At 36.8% G+C, this 26,116-nt stretch overlaps 1 protein-coding gene across 2 annotated transcripts; it reads left to right on the forward strand.

The window, feature by feature from the left end:
* Positions 1-13: 13 nt before the first annotated feature.
* Positions 14-26,012, forward strand: LOC137399232 (aldehyde dehydrogenase, dimeric NADP-preferring-like). Of its 2 annotated transcripts, XM_068085247.1 has the most exons (13): positions 14-44; positions 2,310-2,487; positions 5,044-5,139; positions 6,132-6,270; positions 6,468-6,553; positions 6,745-6,908; positions 8,019-8,145; positions 13,188-13,498; positions 13,730-13,845; positions 15,403-15,532; positions 17,838-17,995; positions 22,439-22,474; positions 25,621-26,012. In XM_068085247.1, the coding sequence occupies exons 2-12, from the start codon at positions 2,320-2,322 to the stop codon at positions 22,468-22,470; spliced, it is 1,527 nt and encodes a 508-aa protein (XP_067941348.1). In that variant the 5' UTR covers positions 14-44; positions 2,310-2,319; the 3' UTR covers positions 22,471-22,474; positions 25,621-26,012. The 2 variants fall into 2 exon arrangements, with proteins under 2 accessions (XP_067941348.1, XP_067941349.1); XM_068085248.1 differs by lacking the exon at positions 22,439-22,474.
* Positions 26,013-26,116: the final 104 nt, after the last annotated feature.

The raw sequence follows: 26,116 nt of genomic DNA on the forward strand, positions 1-26,116 counted from the left end.
GCTCCTTTGCCCTCCAGTCGGTAATAGTACAAAGTCTACTAAGGGTACGACGAGCATAGCTTCCGAATCACTTTAGTTTAAACTTGTTAACAATTTTGAAGGCATGACTAGTCTCCATTTTTTAGCTGAGCTCGCACATATTTTTTTAATTGATGTGAGCCAGTTAGCAAAACGTTTGAAAGAAAAGAGTTCTTTGACCATGATATAATTAGCATATTAGTATGTCAATGTTGTTCGAAATTTATACAGTTGTTTTACCATGTTGTTGCCTCGAGTTTTTTTACTCACTGACTGAATTAGTTGCTGTTAGATATTGTAATTGAAATAAGGAGATTAATAGATAATGAAAACCGGCAATAGGATTACGTTAAACATTAGAGCTTATGAGCTCATTAGATGTAGCAGTGCTGAGATCATGTTTTAGAATACTGCAGAGCCGTGCCAAAGCCACGGTTTTAGTTAAAAATCAAGCTGGGTTAAAACCTAATTGACTAAAATCAAATCACATATGAATGATCATAACTTCTATCAAATGAAATCACTCACCTGATGTGCACGATTCAAATTCTAAGTGGCTTAACGATGGTTGTAAGACGTTTGACCAACTATCGAGTACAGAAACATCAAAGAAGCAAAGCATCTGTTTAAGCAGAATAGATCACATCAGGTCATCTGTTCTTTTTATTCAATTGAACTACCTATGTTGTTAGACTACCACTACTATTACAATTGGACTACATGATTATAAATTAGAAATGAAACTATAAATACAAATAAGATATTAAATAAGATTACAAATTAGCCAGCAATATCACAGTAATGAAGTAAAGCTGCTGGACTAACTTTTATGATTTTTTTTGACTCCTTAAATTGTACACAGAAGCCTGCTCTTTTTATTCGTCAAATGCATATCCTCAATCACTTAATTTTTTTTTAAATCAACTCCCAAATCATTCTTGCAGTTTTCCAAATCTAATCAAATTAAAATTAACTCAAATCTTTACTAATGGGATTTATGTTAAATATTCAAATCACAACTTATTTGGTCTTAGTTCTAGAATATTGTACCATTTTATGTACACTGTTCATACACTACTAGAGAATTTTTATAGTTACTCTCCTATTACTCTTAGCTCTAAAAACAAAATATGCCATTTTATGAATGCTGCTGACAGAACGGCTAGCAGAGCAGAAGTGTAGTTATTTCATACTTGCTCATGCTAGACTTCCTGTTCAAGCTTACTTTGCGTCGCTTTAAACCTTTTGCCGTTTAATAATGTGGTAGTCTGCGATGATAAGTGTGAATTGTGCTTGGTTTATCGTTAAAGTCTTTTACAATTTAGTGGGTCGAGTTGCCTTGCACTCTCACCACTCAGCAAGCTGCGGATGAAACATACATTTCTTAGTTGGTGGTAGACTACTTAGGCACAAATGGTTCCTGCAACATCGGTTTATGCAATCTCCCACAGCTGGCAAACAACTCCTGCAGCTGTGAAAGTAGTCAGGGTGTAGTTAGTGTGTAATAGTTGGAACTGTCTCCTTCTGGGAAAGCACTGGCAACATTATTCAGTCAGAGTAAAGGACTCTTGCCTCTCTTTTCATATCCTGCTGAGGTAAAATTTAAAGATGTTAACTGAAATGTGAAATAAGCTGAAGAATGCTAAGAAAAGATTTAAATTTTTTTTACGAAGATAGCAATTACTACATATGTAAATTGCACATATGAAATGAATAAGTGAAATGAATGTTGCCAATTTAGTCTATCGGTAACCTAAGAATGTGTGGGGTAATGCATACGGATGGAATGTTTTTGTATGGCTTTTTTTCAAGTGCTAAAAATATGTCAAATTAGGTAGTTCCAGTAACACAGATTAGGTGTAGAGAGGTATTTTGCAACATTTAATCAGATGAGCTAAAGATAATTAAGACTGCTATTTCCAAGATCTGTCATGGATTAGCGTAACTGTGGGAGATGTTTTTAACTATAAAACCTTTTGAGAGTCTTCAGTTGACAATATTATAAGTTCTGCGAAGAACTAGTTTTGTGCATCAAATTCATTTTGTTGAGTTGCAAATTGCATACTAAGTAATCAATTTAAATGTTTGATTCTTTTGAGACTGTCTGACAGTTGGTTGGGGAGGTGTCGGGAAACTCGTCTGTCTTGTCTGTTCATTCTCATCGTGTCAGTTGTATTTATTTTTATGCACAGTTGAGGTCCGGCGTACTTTTTAGACTGCAGTACATAACCTAAAGCTACTTTGAAAATGTTTTCTCAAAAGTATTCGATAAGTTCCTAAACTTTTCATAGCTCATTAGAAATGGCCAACTTCAACTATGGACCAATGCTAGAGAAAATGAAGGAGGTGTTTGCTACGGGACGTACAAGAGATAAAAGTTGGAGAGAAGGACAGCTGAGGGCAATCGTGAAGTTTCTCACTGAACAAAAGGATGCTCTCTGCACAGCTCTCTATGAGGATCTGAGAAAGGTGAAGTCCAGATAGCAATCTCCTTTACAGCACAAAACCCAACTTCAAAATATATAAATACTAGTAGAATGCCCGGCAATGGTTAACAAAAACGTTTTTTTCACAAAAAGTCTATTTTAATCAACATATACAACATTCAGCATTCTAACTTTTAAATAAAGGTGTTCGTTTATTTCTGTCTGTGCTACGAGTTTAATTAAGTTAATGCTATATATACATAATATTTATAGCATTTTGGGGAAATCTAGGCTCATATTTTTCTTTTGCGTGCTAGCAGAAGCATTAAGTGTAGGTATTTTAACCGGTCGCCATTAAAGATTTGAATTTATTTCTTTTAATCGTTTCTCATAGCTACCGTAGCAACGAGTCACCGGCGGAGCAGAATGGTAGGCTCTGCTAGACATCGCCATTTCACTTTATGCTGCTTAAATGCTCTCATAGTGCATTCAGCTTGTTCAAGGAGAATTCTATCACTTTGCTGTATGAATATCGCTGGTTCAGTAAAGATGTGATTATATCTGTCTACAGAAAAAACCTCAGTTAATCATTATATCTTTTAGTGCCAAATAAATATACGTTTGCCTTTGGAAAATGTCTATCAAACATTATAATCTACAGATGATTGCAATGATGGACACAGGAAGGAAATTTAACCAATGAAAAGGTGTAATTGGGTCAGGTTATCCATATGGGGTAGCCAAATTTCCTTTCATTTTCCATGGTCACTGTTATCTGTTATAACTAACCATCAGTTATTGAGTAGCCATTTTGGAAGTACTATTTGCCCTAGATGACTAGCTGCTATTCAGTAAAGTACTGTGTATCAAGAGTGCAAGACATATCACATACAATCTTTTAGGATAAGCACATGTATTATTACATACTGCACGATAAATGGATTGGCTATGAACCGGGCATGAATACATATTGGAAGATGAATGTATTAGATATTGCATACAGATTGGAAGGGTGTGCGCTTTGGAGCATCTGACATGGTGTCTGGTCATGCTTATGGTATTACATACAATCTTGTAATAATGCATATGCTCTGGCATGTACTAATGGCAAGTTGCATGATGTGGTTCATGGCGCTTGCAGAGGGGCCTTTAGTACAATAGTTGCTCCTATAACGTATACCTCCTATAACGTATACCTCCTATAACATATACCTCCTATAACATATACCTCCTATAATGTATACCTCCTATAACCTATTCTTCCTATAATGTATACCTCCTATAACCTATACCTCCTATAACGTATACCTCATATAATGTATACCTCATATAACGTATACCTCCTATAACGTATACCTCCTATAACGTATACCTCATATAATGTATACCTCCTATAACGTATACCTCCTATAATGTATACCTCCTATAATATATACCTCCTTAAATGTATACCTCCTATAACCTATACCTCCTATAACGTATACCTTCTATAACGGATGCCTCCTATAACGTATACCAACTATAACGTATACCTTCTATAACGGATGCCTCCTATAACGTATACCTCCTATAACGTGTACCTCCTATGTTTGTCACCAGTAACGTATACCACCCATAACACGTACCTCCTATGACATAAATTTCAGATAGCGTAAAGAATTTATGTGAAGTTTTTGCTTCGTACAACATAAAGAATTCTATATAACGTAAAGAGCCAAGTGCATGCAAATCCTAAACTCGATTTGAATAATGAGAATCTGATAGTTAGCCCTAAAAATATGGATATCTCTTGCCGAACTTGCGAGAAAAAATGACTTACATATAGGGCTCTCTCAATTATATATACTAGTAACCTGATAATTTAATGTACAATAGTTCCCGTTAGAGATCGTCATGTGTGTCGATAAAGCGCAGAAAATAAGTGGCCGCACTATAAGTCTGAAATATGTGTTGGAGGGTTGTTATACCAAGCTTAATATAAAGTGTTTTAGTCTGGTCGAAAGTTATTTTCATCCTAGCCTTGAACTCTGGCGACGGATAGACGAATGACCAGACACATCGCTCTTAATACGTATATACCTAGTAAAACTGAATTTTGGACGTTATTTTGCACATAAAATATTTGTAACATTTTTTTTGCAAAATAAACAATGCTGAGTAGAAAAGATGCAAAAAAGCGATGTAAATTGACATTGAAGGTGTTCGCTCCCCTTGACCTATTGTAAAATTACTGTATTCGTCATCCATAAACCGAGTTAAATTGTCGATGCAAGCCATTAATACTACAATTACAGTACAGTCTTTAAATTAAAACGGGCAAGTCTAGTTTTTCTCCTTTTGGAAGGGCCAAAGAAGTGAGTTTGGGAAGATCTTAGAACGAATTAGGCAATTTACAAGAATTTTACTGTTCGTATAATGCAAGTCCCTAAGAAGTAAAGGTTCCTGGAACAGGTTATTAACATTGCAGGAGCATCTACTGTAGTAGAGTTAATGATTGACATGCATGCAAATACCGCATGCTCATTGGCTACTTACATTTTGACTGCACGCTCATTGGCTACCTGCCTTTTGCGGAGGTTTAATTGTCCGATTTATTCAGGATGAGTTTGACTCCATGGTTGCTGAAATTGGGTTCTGCATCAGTGAGGCCGAGTGGTTTATCCGGAACCTTTCTGAGTTGATGAAAGACAAAAGGGTAACTAAAGTCCTACGCTAATTAGTGTACCCTGTCATTTGATGATATTAATATCTATGATGATTACAGCACTAATTAGTGTACTCTGTCATCTGATGATATTAACATCTATGATTATTGCAGCACTAATTAGTGTACCCTGTCATCTGATGATATTAACATCTAAGGTTATTACAGCACTAATAGTGTACGCTGTCACCTGATAATAGTAACATCTATGATTATTGCAGCACTAATTAGTGTACCCTATCATCTGATGATAGTAATATCTATGATTATTACAGCACTAACTAGTGTACCCTATCATCTGATGATATTAACATCTAAGGTTATTACAGCAATAATTAGTGTACCCTGTCACCTGATAATAGTAACATCTATGATTATTGCAACACTAATTAGTGTATGCTGTCATCTGATGATAATAACATCTATGATTATTGCAGCACTAATTTGTGTACCCTATCATCTGATGATAGTAATATCTATGATTATTACAGTACTAACTAGTGTACCCTGTCACCTGATAATAGTAACATCTGCTATTATTGCAACACTAATTAGTGTATGCTGTCATCTGATGATATTAACATCTATGATGATTACAGCACTAACTAGTGTACCCTGTCATCTGATGATATTAACATCTATGATGATTACAGCACTAATTAGTGCACCCTGTCATCTGATGATAGTAACATCTGCGATTATTGCAGCACGAATTAGTGCACCCTGTCATCTGATGATAGTAATATTTATGATTATTACAGCACTAATTAGTGTACCCTGTCATCTGATGATAGTAAAATCTATGATTATTGCAACACTAATTAGTGTACTCTGTCATCTGATGATATTTACATCTACAATTATTACAGCACTACTCAGTGTACCCTGTCATCTGATGATATTTACATCTACGATTATTGCAGCACTATTTAGTATACCCTCACATTGGAGAGACCTTGAGGCCTGTTTTGCCCTGTTTGTAGAAGTCACTGGACATGGTAAATTATTTGGGAGGAAAGGCCTATATACACTATGAGCCTCTAGGAGTTATTCTTGACATTGGTGCTTGGAATTATCCTGTTCAGATAATCATTTCTTCTATGATCAGCATTATAGCAGCCGGTAAGAGAACTGGTTTTCTGTGATTGCAAATTGGCTATCGAGGTGGATCATTTAATTTTAGTTAACATTCTTGCTTTTGCACTGCTAACCATTATCAGGTATGAAAATAGCGTAGTATGAAAAGTATGAGAAGCGACTTGAAATAGCTGGCTTTATAGTATTCCTAGACTACTAGGATAGACTGCTCTTTGCTGTAGGCAACTGTGTTGTGCTGAAGCCTTCCGAGATATCAAGTCACACCTCCAAAGTTTTGGCGGAGCTCCTGCCCAAGTATATGGATAATGTGAGTGCCCTTCTGTATAACAAGCTGTAAAGTTCTGCACACAGTCTTTCGCCTACTACGTATGCCATACCGCGCTATACTATACTATGCTGTCAAACAAAATGTGCTGGCAGACACTCGCTAGTGCTCGTCATTATTGTGTTCATTCTTTGTGTTCATGCCATAATTAAGACATTACTTGACTCATGCAGGAATGTGTGAAGGTTGTGGAGGGGGCAGTGGCTGAGACAACCGCATTGCTTAAGGAACGCTGGGATCACATAGTATATACCGGTAGTGGTATGGTTGGAAGAATTGTGTATGAGGCAGCGGCCAAGCATCTCACACCTGTCACGCTAGAACTTGGTGGTAAATGGTGGGTATTACATATACAATGCACATCATAGAGCGCATCATAGAGTACATCATAGAGCGCTTCATAGAGCGCATCATAGAGCGCATCATAGAGTACATCATAGAGCGCATCATAGAGTATTTATAGATCGCATCATAGATCACATCGTAGAGCGCATCATAGAGCGCATCATAGAGCGCATTATAGGGTGCATCATAGAGCACATCAGAGAGTGCATTATACAGCGCATCAAAGAGCGCATCATAGAGCGCATCATGGAGTGCATCATAGAGCGCATAATGGAGCGCATCATAGAGCGCATCAAAGAGCGCATCATAGGGCGCATCATAGAGCGCATCATAGGGCGCATCATAGAGCGCATCATAGGGCGCATCATAGAGCGCATCATAGGGCGCATCATAGAGCGCATCATAGAGCGCATCATAGAGTACATCATAGAGCGCATCATAGAGTATTTATAGATCGCATCATAGATCACATCGTAGAGCGCATCATAGAGCGCATCATAGAGTACGTCATAGAGTACTTCATAGAGTACTTCATAGAGTACGTCGTAGAGTACGTCGTAGAGTACGTCATAGAGCACTTACGTAGAGTACATCATAGAGTACATCATAGAGTACATTATAGAGTACATCATAGAGATTATTGACCATCTCATGATGTATTGGAATAGGAAAGTAGCGTGAAGGTAGATGCATTTTCATTTTCTGTTAGGCATCTCAATAGGTGGGTTAGCTCCCCTTTGGTTTTGATGCTTTAGCTCTTATTCTTGTCGTCTCTCCTCATTGGCTTTTAGTTGAGGTCATGCATTCTTACTAGTTTGCGTTATGTTCATCCGATCTCAATGGTCGATAATCCTGCTCTTCAATTTGTCTAAATTCTTGTTTATACGCGTTCATTAGGCTGAAGCATACGCGTGTAACACACCTATAACGAACTTAGCTCTCTGTGTCATGTGTCTTTATGATAGATATAGGAAGCACTACTTATATTGTATGAGAAAGTATCGGTTGAATGACCCATCTTAGAAAGTGAATACATAGGTACATAAACCAGATGTGGGGTATTATTTCACACTTTTTAGTGACTCATTGACTCTGTTTGTAGCCCTAGTTATGTGGCCTCTGACTGTGATATGGAGGCCGTCTGTAATAGAATCTGTTGGACTAAGTATATGAATGCTGGACAAACCTGCATCTCTGTAGACTATGTTTTGGTTGATGAGTCGGTGGAGGTTAGTAAGCCTCTCTCTTACAGTCTCTACATTTTAAAGCACATCAATTATAGCAGTACTGTTTCAGCTTATTCACGTTCTTCAATATCTTGGCTTTTAAATGAGCCATTGTTTGACATGGTGAGACAGACATTGGTTGGTGTTTATAGTTTTTCCCCCGATCTCTACCTCAGAAATGTTCAATGGTATAGGCTCGCAAATTATGACGTCACAATTTTCATATTTGGTGTTGTGTGCTCTTACCGCTTATTTATCAACTATGATAATTACGCTAGTGGCAGGCGAAGGTAGGACAACTCCAGAGAACCAATGAAAATGACAGAGGAATCAGTGTCATTAGCTCTCCATGTACAGATTATTTCTATGATAAATAGCTCAGATTCCAAGCACCATACTATGTTTTCCCGATTATATTATGCACTAGCCCTTTCTTTTTATTGTGATGTTGAGGGGCACGACTGGGGCTAATTAATTTCAAACATTGTGTGATCTCGCGAGTGTGCAATTTACGTATAGTCCTAGGGCCACGCCACTGCAGGTCACAATTTAATCGATGTGATTTCATTACCTCTATCAACGACAGTATATTTATTGAAGCAATCATATTTAGTATTATAATGCCATCATATAAAATGATGTGATAATAATTACTATAAATGTTTAAAATAAACGAAAGGATGAAAAAAGTTAACTCTGACAATCACCCGAAATCTATTAACCCAGAACATGTGTTTGTATTTGTGCAGGGCACGGGTAATAAAACTCGTTGGACTCGCGGGTTTATCTTCTCTCAAACATCGCGTAATAGAGATTTTGATCATTGCGGTCTTCAGGTTCGGGTTTTGACTTGCGAGTTCGGGTTTTGTCACACGGATCTGTCGAGTAGAGTGGACAAAAACTCAGTCTTGTTGCGCCCTGCTCTCTAAACACTGTTTAATAACCCGCCTGTTAACCCTTTGAACCCTGGCCTTTTTCGTCAATTCACGTCAGTAATCCTGGGCAATCTGTCCAACGATCCGAAGTTTTCAAACTTCTATTATATATCTGAACGTGCTCATAATACAATGATATTTGGTAAATTACTAGTAAAAAAGTCAGGCAACCCACAGCAAATGTCATCACACAAAAAATAGTACTTTTTTATTATTCGGGCTAAAACTATAAAAGTTTGTACGAATTTAAAAAACTTGTCAAAGCATTTACAATAGCATCATATTCATTGAGCACATTTTCATCATTATTTTATGACTCAAAATAAACTGGAAAGTTTTAATTAATATTATGAAGTTCTTTATTTGCATCGCAATCATTCATGACTTACCAACAAACGAGTTGTGTCAATTTTTTCTCGATATCGTTTAAATAAAGTTTGATATTAAAACAAAGGAAGTAGGTAAAGATATTTGAAAACTGTTACAAATGGGAGTAAAATTTCTGGTCTAATATCTTGTGCAAAAATTAATTTGATTGATTTAGGCTGTTACTTAGAAACGGCTTTTGTAAACAAAGCCATATGAATGCCGGAATTCCGGTTGATAGAGATTCTGACACACCTTATGCCATGCCTGAAAACTAACAGTTGGGGGTTTTCAAAGGGTTAAGGCTGCAAGCACGAATATCAGTCGTCAGAAAATAGTAAAAAACAATAAATAAATTGAATAGAATTATAATTGCATTGTAAATTTTAAAATATGTCTGATGTTTGGAAATTTTAAACATAAAACCCGTGTCAACAAACTCGATAGGTACCTGAAAAACCCGTTGGCCAAGAAGTACTCGTGCCAAGCACTACTATCTACCCGATACTCGAAAAACCCGAAAAGAAGGGGACGGAGTCCAAACTAGTTGGCCAAGAAGTACTCGTGCCCAGCACTAGTTTATAGTGGTCGGGGGTTAGCACGATCCCGGGCATTGTTGATTATCTAGAATCCTAGTTTATTATTAGCGCTTTGTGGGTTTGCGAAACGGATCGACGACCTAAGGCTAAATGCTAATTATGACATCACATTGTGGGAACCACAACCAAGTGTTTTTTATTGCAGGACATACTTTTGACACCCTGTTTTTCATTGTTCTATTATTCGTTGTGTATTGAATATAGGCTCATTCGAAAGCCAAGACTCTGAAGTACTGATATAATTGATGTGCTTTAACTGATAGTACTCATGCTAAAGTCTTTTATAATTGCAGTGTGAATGCGCGATTGCTGTTGTTGTTTCTTTCTTATATTATTACCTTATTCATAACAAGATTTGTCATACCCCCCTACAACCATCCCTATAGATGTCATACCTCTCTACACACATCTCTATAGATGTCATACATCTCTACACACATCTCTATAGATGTCATACATCTCTACACACATAGCTATAGGTGTCATACCTCTCTACACACATCTCTATAGATGTCATACATCTCTACACACATAGCTATAGGTGTCATACCTCTCTACACACATCTCTATAGATGTCATACATCTCTACACACATAGCTATAGGTGTCATACCTCTCTACACACATCTCTATAGATGTCATACATCTCTACACACATAGCTATAGGTGTCATACCTCTCTACACACATGTCTATAGATGTCATGCATCTCTACACACATAGCTATAGGTGTCATACCTCTCTACACACATCTCTATAGATGTCATACATCTCTACACACATAGCTATAGGTGTCTTACCTTTCTACACACATCTCTATAGATGTCATACCTCTCTACACACATAGCTATAGATGTCATACCTCTCTACACACATAGCTATAGATGTCATACCTCTCTACACACATAGCTATAGATGTCATACCTCTCTACACACATAGCTATAGATGTCATACCTCTCTACACACATCTCTATAGATGTCATACCTCTCTACACACATAGCTATAGATGTCATACCTCTCTACACACATCTCTATAGGTGTCATACCTCTCTACACATAGCTATAGGTGTCATACCTCTCTACACACATCTCTATAGATGTCATACATCTCTACACACATAGCTATAGATGTCATACCTCTCTACACACATCTCTATAGGTGTCATACCTCTCTACACATAGCTATAGGTGTCATACATCTCTACACACATAGCTATAGGTGTCATACCTCTCTACACACAGCTATAGGTGTCATACCTCTCTACACACATCTCTATAGGTGTCATACATCTCTACACACATAGCTATAGGTGTCATACATCTCTACACACATCTCTATAGATGTCATACATCTCTACACACATAGCTATAGATGTCATACCTCTCTACACACATAGCTATAGATGTCATACCTCTCTACACACATCTCTATAGATGTCATACATCTCTACACACATTGCTATTATAGGTGTAGCATGTTACACATATTTCTACACTGCTCTAAACCTATAGAGATTGTAGGTTGACGCTTCTCTACACACACGTCCAGATGTGTGAAGAAAGGTGTGGCACCTCTCTATAGGTGTACCTATAGAGAGGTGCCACACCTCACTATAAAAGTGTGATACTATATACTGATACTATAGAGGTGTGACAGATCTCATCTCTATAGACGTCATACCTATCTACTATTGGTGCCATGCATGTTCCATCCATAGCAGTTGATATTTTTTCTGCAATTATGAGGAATTGTCACTCCTTTTCTTCATTGTTTACTTTAAAGGAAGTCTGACCCAAGAGTTGTACAGTACAGTTTTATACAGCAAATACTTTATATATTTATTGTTAAAACCATGTTTACCTTTTTCTTCTATATTCTGCTCATCGCTCGATGGTGCATTCAAAGTCTGCTGATGAAGCATTTCTCCGGCTTCCAACACAAATCTTTATATAGACATATATAGCCAACATTTGTAAAAAGAAATGGTTTCCTTATGTTTGGCGCTGATAAAATGTTTAGATTCTGCATGTACTGTCGCTGTAATGTTTATCTACATTTGACAAAGCTAAAATTTGAGTAGTCAATTTTGGTGACTTCTGAACTATGACAGTGTCACAGTAATGACCTAACATTGCTTACGATGACAAGCATCAGCAGGAGACAGCCCTTACCTTCTTAGCAATGCCTGCTTGAAACCTTGAGTTTGATAACAATGCTCTCATAGTTCTTGTTCATCGGTTCTCTTGAACAAAGTTCTAAAAACTCCTGACATAACAGAAAGTGATATAGTGATTATGCGTTGGTCATAGCATAAATGTTTATTGTTAGACGAGTTGGTCCTCGTCTGCATTCTTTTACCAAATACTTATTCACAAAAACTAAATATTTGCTAGGATTCAAGATTGTGGGAGCATCTGATTATTTGATGTTTTTAAAGGTATTGGGGCTGCTTTAAATTTGTTAACTTCACCAGAATATTATAAAAAAAGCATTTATGTATGTAAGAGCTACCTTGTTTTTTCAATTGCATAACTCTTAATGATTCCCTTTAATAGGGAAGCTATGTTTTGTAGTACAGTGAGGCGCCAGTGTATATGCAATATTGTAATTGGCAACAGCCGTAGTTGCTATACTGACAGTTGTTTGCTGTGAAGGTTTTGAAATATGACATTGACAGGGTGACCTAGTAATCCATGGATAGCATCTATGTATCTATACTGCCAATGATTCACATTTTCCGTTAACTTGTTCTACTGCCCATGCCGAGTATGATATATGTTTACAGAGAAATTACCTCTTCTTAAAATAACATTGTCTGCTCTGCAACATGCTTAGTGGCTTGTGACTGGTGACACGGGGCTAGTGAAACATGGCTAGTGACACGTGGCTAGTGACACGTGACTAGTGACATGTAACTTGTGACACGTGACTAGTGACACATGGACTAGTGACACGTGACTAGCGACACCTGACTAGTGACACCTGACTAGTGACACCTGACTAGTGACACCTGACTAGTGACACCTGACTAGTGACACTAGTCAGATGTCACTGGTCAGCTGTGTAGCTCGTAGTATGTGTGGCATGATAGTGCCGGTACTCCATACAGAGTTCTTGGTTCTGATTTCTACCTATGTTATGTAGGAGACCTTCATTGACCAGATGATTGCAACTGTGAATGAACAGTTCTCATTAAATCCCGCTCTCAGTGACAGTTATGGCAGGATTGTCAGTGAAAGGCAGTTTGATCGGCTCATAGGCCTTATGGAGGCTAGCCCGAATCGGCAAGTGAGACTAGGAGGTGAAAGCGACAAAGGAAGCAAATTTATTGCTCCAACCATTCTGACAGGCATAACTCCTAATGACCGGCTGATGCAGGAAGAAATATTTGGACCAATACTTCCTGTGCTGCGTGTCAAGAACCATACGGAGGCCATCGAGTTCATCAACAAAAGGTTGGGCAGTGGCAGTTTTCTTAGAACAAGCTCATGCATGGCCTTTTGAATTAGGATATAAATTACTAGCGGCCAGCGTGCATGCTTGATTAAGTTGGTCATTTTTATTACACCAACAATTGCTGGAGTAGAAGTATTCTTTCACAAAAAGTGCTCCATTCATTGGGCCAGATGTACCCATTTGTAGTTGCTTAGGTTCATTATGTTCAATCTGTGACTGATCTATTTCAGAGATAAACCTCTGCATCTGAATGTATTCACGAAGAAACAGAGAATTATTGATGAGTTTGTGCAGCGGACATCATCTGGTGGTCTCTCTGCAAATGATGCCATGATCTTCAGGGTCGGTGCGTATTCCTTGGGGTTCTATTAGTTTTCTTCCCTTTCTCGTTTGTATTGTATTTTGTGTGTTCATTGTCTATCATTTTCTCCCTCCATTTGTTGATACGGAGAAGATATACCTTCAAATATTTCATCTGTTTATGCTCATCTGCCATTCTTGAATCTATGATTTTAAAAGTTAAGAGCGCAAGTGTGAAGTATTTGTTAATATGATTCAAACACCGGATAGCCAAACCGTTTGAAATGAAGAATATGGTCAGCATGTTCTGAGTAATAATTATTTTTGCGTTTGATACTAAGGGTCCAGCTTTTCTTGTCATGACGATAGTGGGTCACAAATGACCACTGCTTATACAGTGCACCCTCGGGATACGATTACCCTGATATATAATTTTTTACTATACGAACTGGAACATGATAATTTTTTCACCTCACCATACGAATCCATTTCACCATATGATTTCGACGAAATTTTCGCTGGAGTTCAAATTTGGCAGTGGGTGTGCTTATTACGTACGTCAAAATAAAAAATACGCCGCAATGCTGTTCGCCGAAAATGTTTTCACAACACCTGAAAGAGACACGATGCCCAATTTTCTCCAGTTCAGCAATTCTTGTGTGTAAAAGGGTAATAATTTCTCTTTAAAACCGATAGCAGGATTAGAGTTGCGATCCCTTGAAAAAGAAGGATTCAGTAGTCAGACACCTTCTCTTAACCTGCTAACAAAAGCCCACTTCATTACGAAAACAGCATCTAATCATTCGGGCTTTCTTGTCAATTTAGGTTAAAAAAGGGGTTTGGATGAGACCAGCTAAAATTATATTGAAAACGAAGCCGAAAATTTATAGGTGATAAAATTTTAGTGATTAAAAGTTAAAATTCTGTAAAATAGATAAAAATACATACTGAAACTTAGTTTTAAGTTTGTGTTTAGTAAGCTAAACTTATTTAAAGTGAATTAAAAGTTTATGTTATATGTACGTCTATGTACTTCTGTCTTAAAAGTAATAACTCTCTACGGTACGTACTACACAGTACATTGCAACATTACATTTTAATGCAGATCATAACCAATAAATTCACTAAATACAATGAAATTATTATAGTAAACTATAGTTACTAAGGTTAACATACTATTTTGTTACTAACTTGTAATATGTACAGCGCCTATATAAAGTTTTGACAATTTTTACCAGGGGATGTTTGCATTATATAATTACTATGGTTTCTATACCCTTACATACAATTTTTCACTATACAATGTCAACAAGGAACAGATCAAAATCGTATCTTGAGGGCGCACTGTACTAGCTGACTGACTTAGTCAAATGCATGACACTTTCTCTGCTCATCCATAAGTCTTTGCCTTCACTGTTGACACTCGTTTCTAGTCGTTTAGGCAATTATAATTGGCAAACCTTATTCGCCGGGTTTCCCTATGCAAGTGGGTGCCACACAATCTTAAGACTCTAGCTACCGCTTGACTCACACTTATTTCGTTTTGTTTTACTAAGTTTAAACATTTTTGTCCAAAACCTGATAGCAATTCTTGCTTATGCAGAAAGAGGTCTACCATTTGGAGGTGTTGGTCCTAGTGGAACAGGCTGCTATGGTGGTGTTGAGGGCTTTGCTAATTTTTCTCATAAGAAATCTGTTCTACAGAAGTCTCAAGGCTGGGAATTCCTATTCAAGTAAGTGTTGACGTTTATAACGGTACATTAGTTAACAGTAATATTCTACCACTCATGTTTGTATGAGTCTATTAGTTAACAGTGATATTCTACCACTCATGTCTGTATGAGTATATTAGTTAACAGTGATATTCTACCACTCATGTTTGTATGAGTCTATTAGTTAACGGTGATATTCTACCACTCATGTTTGTATGAGTATATTAGTTAACAGTAATATTCTACCACTCATGTTTGTATGAGTATGTTAGTTAACAGTGATATTCTACCACTCATGTTTGTATGAGTCTATTAGTTAACAGTGATATTCTACCACTCATGTTTGTATGAGTCTATTAGTTAACAGTAAATATTTTACCACTCATGTTTGTATGAGTCTATTAGTTAACAGTGATATTCTACCATTCATGTCTGTATAAGTATATTAGTTAACAGTGATATTCTACCAGTCATGTTTGTATGAGTATATTAGTTAACAGTGATATTCTACCATTTATGTCTGTATGAGTATGTTAGTTAACAGTAATATTCTACCACTCATGTTTGTATGAGTATATTAGTTAACAGTAGTATTCTACCACTCATGTTTGTATGAGTCTATTAGTTAACAGTAAATATTCTACCACTCATGTTTGTATGAATATATTAGTTAACAGTGATATTCTACCACTCAAGTCTGTATGAGTATATTAGTTAATAGTAATATTCTACCACTCATGTTTGTATGAGTATGTTAGTTAACAGTGATATTCTACCACTCATGTTTGTATGAGTATATTAGTTAACAGTAAGTGATTAGTGTTTAAATCTGTAGTATCTGATCATAGTTTATAACAGATTGCGTGCCTAGTCATTGCGATATAATAGTTTATTAGTTAATGGTTATTAGTTTATTAATTAGTTAATATGCATCGCTTGTTGTAAATATATTACTTAGGATTCGTTAGGTTTATAATCTGAACCCCAAAATGGCAACATAAATAAATACCTAAAAACAAGTCTAGTTATTACTGTAGTCTAGTATCTCTAGAGCATATACTATAGAGTTATCCTTAGAGCATATACTATCAGCGTATACTAGCAGTCTATATACCTTTACTAATAGTTGATATACCTTTTTCTCATAGTATATCTACCTTTACTCGTAGTTTACATACCTTTACTCTTAGTTTACATACCTTTACTCATGGTACATATACCTTTACTTATAGTATATATACCTTTACTCATAGTATATATACCTTTACTCATAGTATATATACCTTTACTCATAGTATATATACCTTTACTCATAGTATATCTACCTTTACTCATAGTATATCTGCCTTTTTAGTACAGACGGTTTCCTACTTACGAACATTCGAGTTACGAACAACGGTACATACAAACAGGTCTGCGCGTAGGCACTACTCAGAAGCACCACCCAGCATCCACCTTTCTCTGCTCAGTTCATTGCAGTGCATAGGTGCGTGAACGTATCTCCAGTGCGCAAAGAACTTTATTTTTACTGTACGTATTGTAAAGGGATTTGCCGGCCTTTACTTGGCACGATCTAGACTAATAAATAAAGAGAAGAGAGTGCGTGTAGTTTCATTCAGCTTTTAATTAGCGAAGGACATTTCACTAGCCGAGGAGCGTACGGCTATCTGCTCTGCTCAACTAAATGAGCGCACTCCTTTATATACAATAATATCAACCGTTCCGGCTAACGACAAACGGTAAGAACACCGGCTAACAAGGTGAATAAATAGTACCGCTAGCGCATTGGTATGACAACAATATAAGTGGCGATAAGTGATAGTGTTATGACGGTATGTCAGATATAACAATAGCATAACGAGTGAAACAACGATATAATAAACGGACAACACATACAAAAAATAAGACAACAACGATAAGTGGTAGCATAACGATTAAAACAACAATATAATAAAAAGGACAAGACATACAATAAATAAGAAATGCAGTGTCATGGCCCGGCGTCCACCAAAGTATTATCTCCATTTTATTAAATTTTTTTCAGTACAAACCAATACAGGTTACTTATACAAGCCTTAAACATACTTATATAAACCTTCAATATACTTATATAGGCCTTTTATAGACAAAATATAACACTGAAGCAACTTACGAACAAATTCACCTTACAAACAATCGTTCGGAACGTAACTCGTTCGTAGGTTGGGAACCGTCTGTAGTCAATTTAGATTTGGTGTTATTCATAAATTGTAGGTCTGCTGATTATGTGATGCATCCCAAACACCGCTGATGATAATATCTTTTATAATCAAGTTTTTTATTGTAGGAGCATGCGATATGCCCCACACACTCCTGATAAAATTCGGAAAATGAAACTCACGCAGGATTTGCCAAAAATACTTACAAAAACATGCAAATGGCTGGCGTTTCTTATACCTACTTTTGTGCTCATCGGCATCGCTGTCTACTTCGGCCTTACAAAAGGTGTGTCATCATCTAGTCATTTCTTATCTACCTTCTCCGTTTCTGCTGAGCTGGTTTCTTTCGAGTAATTCCTACTTTCTGGCATATTTCTTGATTTAAAGATGTGATTGCGCCAAAAAAGTCGATCAGATGAAATTAAGGCCAATAAAAGGCTAAAACATCAGCTACAATTTGATGTCATTTTTGTCTTTGTAGACCAACCCTGTCCAGAGATATAAGCGTTTGAATGAGATTACTTTTTGAAACACTCAGATTCGAGTGTGTGCTTTATTCATGACGTGTATAATAGCGATACATGTGAAAAGAGTTCACAAGCGATAAATATACGATCTTTTCTTTAGCCAATCATCAGCACGAAATTTTTATATAGGTCATAATAAATGTTATCACCTGTAAAACGCGTTGTCTGGGATCTCGAAATTAGGGATTTTGCTCAATTACTAGATCGCGCATCAACATCGCTTTTTACTGAATTAATTGACATCTTTATATTACTGAATTACTGCATCGACACGTTTTATTGACAAACAACAGAATTGTACCAATGCTTCCAGCTCCTGCGAAGGTGACTCAGAATTTTTTGAGAATCAGGTGGTTAAAGTTTTGGGCAGACAGCTTACGGTTAGAGCTGACAGGCGTCAACAGCGTTATGCTGCAGAGGAAGATAGGAGAATGGAGGTAAATTTATCTTCAACTTTGAGTCTCCTATATATATACTTTTGTGTTTACATTCAGACTATACTTCCCTGTTTGAGACTATAATGTAACTTTCTGTGCACGTGCGCGTGATTCGGATGCTGAGTGAGTTCTTGCTACAAAATAAGCGATGTTGATTGTTAAGTTAAATTGATGGATCCCCAATTAATCTATAGCATCTAGCAATATAATGGCTTAGATTGATGAAAAAGTATTACATATACTAACTAATATAATAATTTTAGTACTCATGAATACATTTACTAATTAATAAAATGATAACTTTTTTGCTATCACCAATTATCGTCTCATAACTTTTTTATCGTTTCATCTACCTTAGGACACTTATGTATTCGCGCCATCTAACTTTCGCATTTTCGCGGTGTCATCCTCTCACGAAAATTTCATGAGCGAAACTAAACTATCATAACAAACGAGCGAAACCACAAAATTAAATAGCTTTGTTCATTGATATCCACAACAAAATCTTCATATCAGAAATGCAGGCAATTTTCGTCTGTGGTTAGGCTCAATGGGAAATTTCTGGTAAACTCATTATAGCTAATACACCGACTGAGCAGCAGGGCAAAGCAAATTAAGATAATATCAGTTTAGTCACCGAATTTGTAACTGATGAGGATGAAAGTCTGGTAGGTGAAGTCATAAAATTGAAGAATAATTATTGAAGTGATGAATTTTATTACCAACCAAAATAAATATCAACCCTCACCAGGTCCAACCACATTATACAGTTTTGGTTGTGAACAGACACATTAAAGACAGTGCTGCTACTTTAATTATCTGTATAATCACGAAAATCTAAATATTCATTGGCTATAATGTCATTAACAACTAATTACCTGTTTTATGACTCACGCGCGGTAGTTAATCAACTCACAGAAAAATGTTCGTTTTTAGATTAGAAATTCTCAAACAAAAGTTTGAAATTGCTTCCTTGTTTTAGGCTGATTTTATAGAGAAATCTTCGGACAACACAGTCAATTTCATAAAACTCTTAAAGACCGTGGATTATGTGGTCAACGAATAATAAAATCAGATTACCACGCAATTGCTGAGAAAGTCCAAAAATGCGTTAATGGCAGTGGCCCCTAGCAAACGCATAAATGCGTTATGGCTGCGAAAGGGTTATACAGTTTTGGTTGTGAAGTTGGTTGTTACCTATCTATTTTCTTCTTCTTGGAATTCGAGTGTGAAAGTCACGGCGGGAGGGACCTAGACGTCATTGATAGTCCAAGAAACAAATGGCAGCAAGTGATCAAATTGAATTATCGATCTCATCCACACATTTCAACCTGCGGTTTACAAATACGAACTAGTCCCAAATTGAATTTTTTTCTTATTAGCAAACTGGACCTGAGGAATGTAATCTGTTTTTTCCACTGCATTTATTTTCACATCACTATATTTTCGCACTCATCAGAGCCGCGAAATTAAGTTGCAGCGAAATTTTACTCTGTGTACTACTCACGAAACTAAATACTAGCGAAATAAAAGTGTCCTAAGGTAGCTATAATATTTGCTTCAAATTTTCTTGGGCAGTTTTAGCTAGTAAATTAGATTTATGATTAGAATATATGTTCACTTCTCACATGTAGAAAGTGAGAAAAATCGATTGATCAATGCTCATCTTTAACTCCCGAAACAAAGCTTCGAATTGTTGGCTTGGCGTACTTATGCTTTTGTTAAACATTAATTCGTTGTTAAAATTACACTCGCAATCTATCCAACTACCAATTTGAAAGCTAGAGTAGATACGCGCTAGAATGTCATATCTGTGAATGACATATATTTACTACATTTGTTTTATTGATTACAGGACGTTTATGTGGTGCCACCAGCGGAGCAGCTGTGTTAGTCTGGAAACTGCCATAAATGGGAAAGAGAGACATGAATGTTTGCTGCATAAACTATGTTTTGTTTGAGTTTGCTGCAGTAGATTAATTTGTCCTATTATATGAGCTGAAACTATGTGAGTGGCCACGACTTGGATGGATGTTTTTAACAAAAACGTCATGACGAGATGAAAACTTTTTGGCTGGTAAAAATTATATAATAAAATAATATTGTTGAAGATAATGCAAAACATGATTTGCAGAACATATTGAATACATCATAGTCCCGTTGCCACCTGTTTGGAAATCTTGTCTGATAGATGGATTTATGAAGTGCAATCAGAGCTGTATTGACAGGTACTTTTGCAGCATAGCTTGACTCAATTCCAACAAACCAAATAATAAGACCTCAAAAAATGTTATGCTCCACGTTACTAAGGGAAAACAGGTGAGTCCGCCAACCAGGTGCAAGAATGGCTTTATTAACCCTTTGTCAGAATCGGTGGGTTGATTGATTTCAAAGAAATTAACGTTATGCGTTCGCTATTCCGGTCAACTCATAAAACCATTTATTTAGTACATGAATCAACTAATCAAATGTGACCAGTGAATTTTTTTTCTACCAGCTGATACTAATAATGACTAGATAACGTTGATTATACATGACCTTTTAGGGATGCAGTTGGTTTCGCCATATATTTGAACATATTCTTTTTAAAGATGTGGCTTGCTTATTTGATCTAGTAACTAGTTTCCGGTGTGTGTAGCAACTGAGTACTTTGCTGATACAAAGGCCACGCTGAAATAAGTTAACTCGACGACCTAATTACCGTAGACTGACAGAATCGTAGTCGGTACTCAAATGTTTACACAGCATTTAGAGGAAACTAATATGACAAATTTTTAATTTTCTTTATTTGAAGCGTTTTAGACATAATAATGTATCTGTTGCTAGATTTAAAATTTTATCCTAGCAATCATGAGCAAATATAAAATAAAATATATGCCAATAGAGCCGCGTAGGACTAGACTTTTATCGCAATAGCCGATGTGAATACGAGAGATAGAGACAGATTATTTCACTATATACATCATTTTGGGCATGTCTGGGCACATATTTTTTTCTGAGCGTTTTTACCGCGATCAACTTTTGTCGATTTTAATCTTCAAATATCTTGACAATGAGATCGCCTAAAACAACAAACAACATATCAACTGATAGAAAAAATCAATACTTTCTGTTAAAATCAAATTATATTTGGCGCAATGACTTCTTTAAGTTGACATAACATCCCTACTTCATGATACCAGCTACCTTATTTGTAAGTTACTAATCTCTCTGTTTCCATGTGACGATGATAGATTATTAGCTAGTGTTATTAATCACTCAGTTTCTACTAGGTGATCCTATTTTGAGGGGTGGTTGAAGTATAACTAGAATTTGATGGTATAAGGATTTTAATGTTAAGGATGCGTCGTAGAGTATGAGAAAATGATATAATGTTAACTGAACCAATTGTTTTCTTTTTTCTCCAGCCGTTTCGATGTCCAACAATGATAAAAGATGATAAATCATCTTCCCCAACGTATTTTAGTGCACTGTCAGTCCTCTTCGATAATAAATTAGATTAATTCACTGTTAGCAAGTATGTTGCGATGCTTATAGCCACAACAACTTATCTATAATTCACTCAAACATAACTACATAAATCAGCTAAATCTGTTGTGCAAAGTCTAGGTTTTGTCAAAGTTAGAAGATGCTTTTCTCCGCATTTATAGTTTTAGTATTTGTTTCTTGTTTTGCTTGTCAAGGCCATTCAGCCAGTTGAAATTGGAGACTTGGTTGCGGTGCTTTTTACTCACCTCATGTAAGAGTTGTCCTTCCTTCTTGTAGGCTTGTTTTTGAAGATGAGCAATAGTGAATGAGAAGGTGAGTTTCAGTTTTGTCACCTCACATATTTTATTCTCACTGGTATTGGAGTTGTTCCCCTTACTCCTTCACACCTCATCAGTCTGCCCACCAAATTCTCTGCGTTTTTCTTGGTCATGCATTGCAGCTGTTTCTGCTTGAGAAGATGCTGTCTATCTCTTCCTCTACCAAATGCATGTCAAACTAAACTAGCATATCTTGACATGGTTGGCCAAGGGTATGGCTGCTTCCAAGGGTCATTGTAAAATCAATTTTTGGATTGGATAATTACCTTCTTCATTTATTATTATAGACTACATTTAGTCCAGTAGGATGGTATAACAGCAACTACAGTTGATCCAGTTGGATGGTATAACAGCAACTGCAGTTAGTCCAGTAGGATGGTATAACAGCAACTACATTTAGTCCAGTAGGATGGCATAACAGCAACTACATTTAGTCTGGTAGGATGGTATAACAGCAACTACAGTTGGTCCAGTAGGATGGTATAACAGCAACTGCAGTTAGTCCAGTAGGATGGTATAACAGCAACTACATTTAGTCCAGTAGGATGGCATAACAGCAACTACATTTAGTCTGGTAGGATGGTATAACAGCAACTACAGTTGGTCCAGTAGGATGGTATAACAGCAACTACATTTAGTCCAGTAGGATGGTATAACAGCAACTACAGTTGGTCCAGTAGGATGGTATAACAGCAGCTACAGTTAGTCCAGTAGGATGGTATAACAGCAACTACAGCTGGTCCAGTAGGATGGTATAACAGCAACTACAGTTGGTCCAGTAGGATGGTATAACAGCAGCTACAGTTAGTCCAGTAGGATGGTATAACAGCAACTACAGCTGGTCCAGTAGGATGGTATAACAGCAGCTACAGTTGGTCCAGTAGGATGGTATAACAGCAACTACAGTTGGTCCAGTAGGATGGTATAACAGCAACTACATTTAGTCCAGTAGGATGGTATAACAGCAACTACATTTAGTCCAGTAGGATGGTATAACAGCAGCTACAGTTGGTCCAGTAGGATGGTATAACAGCAGCTGCAGTTAGTCCAGTAGGATGGTATAACAGCAGCTACAGTTAGTCCAGTAGGATGGTATAACAGCAACTACAGCTGGTCCAGTAGGATGGTATAACAGCAACTACATTTAGTCCAGTAGGATGGTATAACAGCAACTACATTTAGTCTGGTAGGATGGTATAACAGCAGCTACAGTTGGTCCAGTAGGATGGTATAACAGCAACTACAGTTGGTCCAGTAGGATGGTATAACAGCAACGACATTTAGTCCAGTAGGATGGTATAACAGCCACTACATTTAGTCCAGTAGGATGGTATAACAGCAACTACAGTTGGTCCAGTAGGATGGTATAACAGCAACTGCAGTTAGTCCAGTAGGATGGTATAACAGCAACTACATTTAGTCCAGTAGGATGGTATAACAGCAACTACATTTAGTCTGGTAGGATGGTATAACAGCAACTACAGTTGGTCCAGTAGGATGGTATAACAACAACTACATTTAGTCCAGTAGGATGGTATAATAGCAACTACAGTTGGTCCAGTAGGATGGTATAACAGCAGCTACAGTTGGTCTAGTAGGGTGGTATAACAGCAGCTACAGTTAGTCCAGTAGGATGGTATACCAGCAACTACATTTAATCCAGTAGGATGGTATAACAGCAACTACAGCTGGTTCAGTACTTACACATGCAGTCCGTTCTCCTCTATTTAGCCTTAGGTTTGTTGCATTTTAGGTATACTAACGCTGGGCTATCTTCTGCTTATTGAGAGGTACTGAGCTATTTCATACCGTGAAATCCTAGACTATGTTGTCAGCCCAACTTGTCCTTTCAACAAGAAGAACTAACTTCCCAAGTCCATTGTAGCTGCTACCCATGAACAGAGCCTCTATGACTACCATGTTTATGTGGTTACAGCTGACTTGTTTCACTGGTTTCCTAATCAGCTAATTTCAAGATAATTTGATAGGAGTCGCAACCGATTTCACTCGTAAAAGCAAATATTCTTAAAGAATCAAGAGAGAAAATCCGAGGATTTTAAAGTACCCAGGAATTGTCCAAGAGAGGGTGAAGCTGATATAAGAGCATGCACTACTATCAGAGACCAGTTTGGTTATGTCTAGCGTTGATGTCACTCGACTCTACCAGCTTTCAGAAACAGGCTGTCCGGTTGTTGGTTGTTTTATAGGATAGTTGCATGCTCTTCCTAGATTTTGTTGTGAGTTTGTACCAGACCCTTTTGTAACTCGGCCAAAATTTACTTTTGGGTTTGCACGATGTCAGGTGATGCTTCTTTTCAACTTTGGCGGATAGGTTTTGTCTATATAAATGCTTATCTGTTGACATTTTCATGTGAACATCATAGTCATATACACCTAGCAGAGTGGACATCATCATAGTCATATATACCTAGCAGCGTGGACATCTCAACAAATGCAATGAGAATGAAATGATACACATTATATCTCTGCAGACTCATTTATGTGCATGTATCAGAATCAACAACACTTAACCCAAATTGTGTGGGTTACTATGATCTAATTATGTAGCAGCACCAACTTTCTGTTGCTTTTACTGTCATGTGTCAATAGAATTTGCTGTGTGGCCATTGGAAAGGTCAGAGTAGTGGAAATCCTTGAAACAGATTGCTTAGACTTGCTACAGACATCATATGATTGTCTCATATAGAGTACTTAACATAGTCATCATATGATTGTCTCATATAGAGTACTTAACATAGTCATCATATGATTGTCTCATGTAGAGTACTTAACATAGTCATCATATGATTGTCTCATATAGAGTACTTAACATAGTCATCATATGATTGTCTCATATAGAGTACTTAACATAGCCATCATATGATTGTCTCATATAGAGTACTTAACATAGTCATCATATGATTGTCTCATATAGAGTACTTAACATAGTCATCATATGATTGTTTCACATAGAGTACTTAATATAGTCATCATATGATTGTCTCATATAGAGTACTTAACATAGTCATCATATGACTGTCTCATGTAGAGTACTTGTAGCTCTGGACACCCGCGAGACAGTATATTTTAGTATCAAGAAAAGTAGATAAGTGGAATGTATAATATTGCTTTGTTTTGTAGGTGATGATTTGGCTAAGAAGGATCTGTAGAGTACCCCCCACCTGATCACAAACATTTTATATGTATATTAGCATGCTAGCTATCTCATTCCTTTTCACTGATAATCACAGTCTCATATAAAATCTGTTGGTATGGGGTGAGCTGACTGACTTTCTGAACTGCATAGATATATCACCATATGAGCATGTCTATTTGAGTTTATATTTCTAAGAATGACTTGCAGTTTTGAAGACACAAATGTGATTACATCACTCAATGTTCAATTAATTTTCTGTTAATGTGTGCTTGCACTACACAGAATTGATTGCTAACCAAAATGCATATTTATTGATAATTTTTGCTAACAAAAAGTTTAATAACTGTGCATATATAATATACAGTTTTATAAGCTACATTATTCTCACTTTATTCATCCTCCATAAGGTTTGAATGCTAACAGCGATGTTATGTATGACATGATCTCGGGCTATAAAGCTAGCATCAAGGCTCGGCATTT

The sequence above is a fragment of the Watersipora subatra genome, chromosome 7 (assembly GCF_963576615.1).
Source record: "Watersipora subatra chromosome 7, tzWatSuba1.1, whole genome shotgun sequence".
Taxonomy (NCBI): domain Eukaryota; kingdom Metazoa; phylum Bryozoa; class Gymnolaemata; order Cheilostomatida; family Watersiporidae; genus Watersipora; species Watersipora subatra.

What these genes read in the sequence shown, in the direction of transcription:
- LOC137399232 (XM_068085247.1), top strand. Translation starts at nt 2,320, where the DNA reads ATGGCCAACTTCAACTATGGACCAATGCTAGAGAAAATGAAGGAGGTG. An exon ending in TGGTTGATGAGTCGGTGGAG is followed by an intron (nt 8,146 to 13,187) that starts GTTAGTAAGCCT and finishes TATGTTATGTAG; the next exon opens with GAGACCTTCATTGACCAGAT. An exon ending in GGCTGGGAATTCCTATTCAA is followed by an intron (nt 15,533 to 17,837) that starts GTAAGTGTTGAC and finishes TTTTTATTGTAG; the next exon opens with GAGCATGCGATATGCCCCAC.